Here is a 5,108-nt window from a genome sequence, read left to right as displayed (position 1 = left end):
AGGTCAGGGCATGGAGGTGACCTTTGGCATCCTGCATGGCGTACACTGGGGACCCTGTGTCCTGGGACTGCCCAGCGGAATTGGTTCCTTCTGCTCTGTGTAAGCTCCCAGGGGCCAAAGCTTCCCCCTGCCCGATACTGTCCAGGGGAAGGGTCTCAAAAAGGTTCTTGAAGGTCTTCACATCTCCCTTCACCCCATCCCTCTGGGGGGCACCCTGAGAGAGGGTTGGTGCTGAGGGGTCAGCATTGGATAGACGTTCATTTGTGAACCTCTCACCCTCCTGGGGACCCACCCGCTGCAGGTGACCCACTTGGACATTGTCTCTGAGGGTGTCCAGGGGCTTTGTCTCAAATAGCCACAGGGTGGAGCGTACATCCCCGGGGACCACTGCCTCTTTGGGTGGGACCTCTGCTCCGTCTTCCTCTTCCCCCTTGAGAGTGTCTAATGCTCGGGTCTCAAACAGACGCCTCTGCTGCTGAACATCCGGACCAGGAGGGATAAGGTCCGGGGATGGCTGGAAGTCCCGCTCATCCACTAAGATCTCCCGGATGGCATCCAGGGGCTGTGTCTCAAAGATCCAGCGAGTTGCGCTGACATCGGGCCGGGCCGCCTCCTCCAGGGAGATCCCCCGGATCACCCGCACCTGGCTGGGGTCCCGGTTGATGGCGTCCAGAGGCTTGGTCTCGAAGAGCCAACGGCCAGACCTCACTGCGTTGCTTTGGATCTCCTCCCGGTAGGCGGCCTTGACCTCGTGGATGGCGCCCTCTGAGTCCTGGATGGCACACAGCGGCTCTGTTTGGAACAGCTTCACCGTCTTCTTCACATCGCCTTTCAGCTCCTGGATCTCTGAGCGCAGCTCCAAGGGGCTCTGCTCCTGGGTGGAGGGGCGGGAGCCAAGGCGGTCCAGTGGCCGTGTCTCAAAGAGCATCCTGGTACCCCGGACGTCTCCGCTGGCTGCAGGCTCCCTCACTGTAGCCTCCGGTGCTTCAGCACGAACCGCCAGCGCGTCCAGCGGCTTCGTCTCAAACAGCTGGCGGGCTGCACGCACGTCCCCTCCGGATGGCCGAGGTCCGGCCGGCTCCTGGTTTACGCTATTAGCAAAGGAGCCTTCCTCAAACTTGCGGGAGGTGGCCTGGACGTTGCCACCGGGCACGGACTCCTTGGCAGGTGGCTTCTCATGGTCCCCAATGGCATCCAGCCGCCAGTTCTCAAAGATCCAGCGCATACACTGGACATCACCCTCGGTGGGCTCCTCGGAACCCAGGACTTCAGCCAAGTCTTCGGCCACGGCCTCAGCCAGATTCTTGCGGAGCTCGGGGTGGATGTGCTTGTAGAGGCGGCGGAGCTCGCTGGCTTGCCGCTGCTGGTGGAACTTGGAGAAGGACTCCTTGGGTGGTGGCGGTGGTAGGTCCTCCAGGGCAGGTGGTGGAGGGAGGGGCAGGTCCTCTGTAGCTGCCGTCGGGATGGTTGGGGTGGGGGCCACCTGCATCTGGGCATGGGCCATCCTTCTGAAGAGAGGGGGCAGAGATGAGGATGGGGTTGGGGGATTTCAGTGAGATGGGGGTTGGTTGCAGAGTAGCCCTAGGTGGTGTGTGCTTAGAGACCACCCCTCCCCCTTTCCAGACCTCCCTGGGGTCTTACCCTGCTACCTGAATGGTTGCTGTGTGACTAGTCTTGAATTTAAGGCATATAGAGCCATCCATCAGGTGGGTCCCTGCTCCCCCAGAATCACCTGGGTTGTCACAGAGCCAGCAGGGCACTGCAGGCTTTGAAACTCTTGTCTTCCAGTTAAGGAGTGCCCAACCCCACAGTGGGAAAACTGTTCCTGTCCTGTCCCATCCTTGCCTGCTTTTGCCAAAATCAGTTTTTCCCTGGTAGACTCCCAGGTGAGTGGCCTGGGGGAAATTCTGATTTTTAAGGGATCCCAGCCAGGGAGAAGCAGGTCCTACACTGGTGACTGGACTTCCCTGGTGGCTCAGACGGTAAAGAATCTGCTTGCAATAAGGGAGGCCTAGGTTGGGAAGATCCCCTGGAGGAGGGCTTGGCAACCCACTCCAGTGTTCTTGCCTGGAGAATCCCATGGACAGCGGAGCCTGGTGGGCTACAGTCCATGGGGTTGCAAAGGTTTGGACATGGACACGACTAAGTGACTGAGTGCACAAACTGGTGACTGGTTCTCCTGGAGGGAAATAGTTATCAGTCACGTTTCCTTTCTCACCACCAGATGGCGCACTTGTCCCTTTCACTGGGGGGCTGTCCAGCCTTTAGCTCTTGGCTCTCCTTTCTCAGGCCAGGGAGGCCAAGCAGGGGCCGGCAGCTCTTGCTGCAGCAGAAGCTAAGGCTGAGTGAGTGTCCACCAGTTGTCTCGCAGTTAGGCAGAACCCAATTCTGAATCCTAGCTAGGGGTTTTCTGAGCTAGGGGGAACTCTAGGATCTTCTGGCCCAACCACTCTTGATTAAAGATGAGGAAACTGGGGTCCAGAGTCAGATCTCGGTGAATGAGGCGCAAGCAGTGCTGGATTGGGGTTTCGAAACACTTTAGGTAGGAAGTGTGAAGCTTTCTTAGTGGCTGTGGTGGCCCTCTGTTCCCAGCAGACACCCCAGGAGGGGAGGCGGTGAGACTGAGGGCCTTCCTGCAGCGATAGCCTCACCCCTTGCTCACGGACCCCTGTCCCCAACTGTGTGCAGCACGAATCTCCTGTGCACACCTTTCTCCCTCTTCGTGCCCATCAGCTTCCGCCAAGGCACTGTCCCCCGTGCCCCTGGCCCACCGCTCAAACCCTTCTCTGGCCTCTGTCCTCACTGTCTTATCTGTCTTGTGACAGGTGTGCTAACAGTCCCCAGAGGCCAGTAGGGAAAGTATGAGAAGCACGTCCCCCCGTCACTGCCCCTGACCCACAGCTCTGCTCCACGCTCAGTGCTAAATATAGCCGAGGTGCTGGCCTCCACACAGCAGCCCTGCGCCGGGGAGAGGTCAGGCTCAGCCAGTGGGACCCTGGGAGCCTGACCCTCCTCGGTTCCTTCTCTGCCCTGGGCTCCCTGATCCTGCCTGCTGAGCTGGTGTTTGGCCCCTGGCTGCAGGATGACCAGTGCTAGAACCATCTTCTGGCCATAGGAACCTGGGGGTGGGGGAGGGACTTCCTTCTCTCCACTACCTCAGCAGGGGGGAGACTAAGCCCTGCTTGCTCCACCCACACCCCAGCCTGTCCTCTGAAGACATCCAAGGAGTATGACCTCTATAGTCGACAGTCCAAGTCTCGTCACAAGCTCTAGGTGCTTCTTTTAGCCTGAGTTCTCATGAGGAGCCCCCCGACCAAAGGCCAACCTTGATGGTCCCCACGTCCTCCCTGTCCTGCCACCAGTGTGGCCTGAGCAGATGGCAGATACGGGCCACCAGCTCCACCCCACCTCCACCGCCTCCCCCAGGAATCTCCAGAATCCCTGCTGTGGTCACATATGATCAGAATCAGAGTGCAGAGAGGGCAGAGCTGAGGACCCACCGAGGTCACTGAGCCCAATCCCCTCATTGTTTGGAAGGGGTAACCGGCCCCAAGAGGGGAAGGAGCTGACCCCGGCGGGTCCACCAGGCGGTAGCAAGGCCTTCCCACCTCGTTTCTCAAGGATGGGGACCGGGTGCGGTGAAGGCCGAATTCAGAACTGGTACCAGACTTTGGGTAAGGCCTGAACCCTAGGGGTGCCCCTGAGCTTGGCCTCACAGGACTGGGCCAGCCTCTCCGGGTGACCCCCGCTTTTGCCTCCAAGTCTGCTCTTTCTTGGCCCAGACCCCTTCACACATCTCTATACTTGGGCAGTATACTCTAGCGCTCAGACCTGGTCACCCACCTTTACCCCCAGGTCTTCCTTAAGGCTTTCCTACTGGGCACGCTGATGGCCCACATCACACCCAGGCCCTAGGCCATGTGGGGTGCTGGGCTCAGGCCAGCTCTGGGGAGACATTCCCGAGCCAGCTATGCCAAGACTTCTACCCACAGCAGCTGGGCACAGGGCTTGTCCTGGCAGCACAGTCAGACCCCCATGTCCTCCCCCGCCTCTTCTGTCCAGACACTGGGCCTAGCTGGGGCTCCTTGGAAAGAAAGCCTGAAGCCTGAGGAGCTCCATACCTGATTTTAAAAATCACAACTCCAGACCACCTCCTCCAGCAAGCCTTTCTGGATTACGCCAGACTAGCTGGAACCTGCCCCTTTGTAGGCCTCAGGCCTGTGGCAGCCAGTCTGAACGCTACCATGGGGCTCACAATAACTCTCTGGCAACTTCCTTGTGGAATCTTCATATCAGACCCCTCCACTCACCTGCTCCAGACGTGTGGCCCCACCTTCCTCCCCTCACTCGGAACTTCCACTAATACACACTGCTCTGAGAGGGGCCGGAGGGGGTCCCTGCCTGGAAAGCCACCCCCATTGGTGTGGCGAGGAAAGGAATGGCTTGCTCACCTGCGGGCTCTGCCTGGCTGCTGGGGTTTGGGGTCTTCAGCAGGTGTGGCCCACGGCTCTGTTGTTCCTCTTGTTTGGGCTGCTCTTGCTCTGCTGGCTCCGTCGGACGCCTTCTCGCTGCCCTGGCTCGGGGTCTGTGTCCCCTGCCAGCCTCAGCAGCTGCCTTTATCTGGCTGGTTAGGGGGTGGGCCGAGGTGGGGGCGGTGGGGGGAGGCTAAGGTCAGAGTATGAAGTGGTTCAGTTATTTTTAGGGCTCTGGAAGTTATTCTCCATCTCGGGCATCAGTTACATGTCCTTTCTGCTAGGGAGGGGAAGAGGAGTGAGCGGGGGAGAGCTTCATTCATCCAAGTCTCCTCTGAGGTTGGGGTCAGTGACTCAGCTGTGGTGTGGGGTGCGGACATCCCAGACTATTCTGAGGGAATGAACAAGGAGGCGCATCTGACACCTGGTCAGCCTGGCCCCCCGCCTTGTGACCCCCCACGTCCCTACCCCAGCCTCTGACTATGTCTGACGTGTGGCGTGACTATGTCCCACCCTGCCAGGAGACGGGAGGCCCCCTGAGGGCAGGCCTAGGCCCTTGCTCCTCGGTTCCCAGCCCGGATACCCCTGAGAGTAAGGCCCTTCTTGTCCCCACTCCTGCGCTAGACCTTTCCACTG

General features: G+C 59.6%; 1 protein-coding gene across 1 annotated transcript in view; it reads right to left on the bottom strand.

The window, feature by feature from the left end:
- The window catches only part of XIRP1 (xin actin binding repeat containing 1), an 8,808-nt gene extending 4,447 nt beyond the window's left edge, over nucleotides 1-4,361 (bottom strand). Inside the window, 3 exon segments of the mRNA XM_040246196.1 lie at nucleotide 1; nucleotides 3-1,508; nucleotides 4,311-4,361. The exon segment at nucleotide 1 is cut by the window's left edge and continues 4,447 nt beyond it. Coding sequence (XP_040102130.1) covers nucleotide 1; nucleotides 3-1,504 — 1,503 coding nt within the window. The 5' untranslated portion in view covers nucleotides 1,505-1,508; nucleotides 4,311-4,361.
- Nucleotides 4,362-5,108: the final 747 nt, after the last annotated feature.

This window comes from Oryx dammah, unplaced genomic scaffold (genome assembly GCF_014754425.2).
Source record: "Oryx dammah isolate SB20612 unplaced genomic scaffold, SCBI_Odam_1.1 HiC_scaffold_9, whole genome shotgun sequence".
In the NCBI taxonomy this organism is placed as follows: domain Eukaryota; kingdom Metazoa; phylum Chordata; class Mammalia; order Artiodactyla; family Bovidae; genus Oryx; species Oryx dammah.
This window is presented reverse-complemented; position numbering and strand designations above follow the sequence as displayed.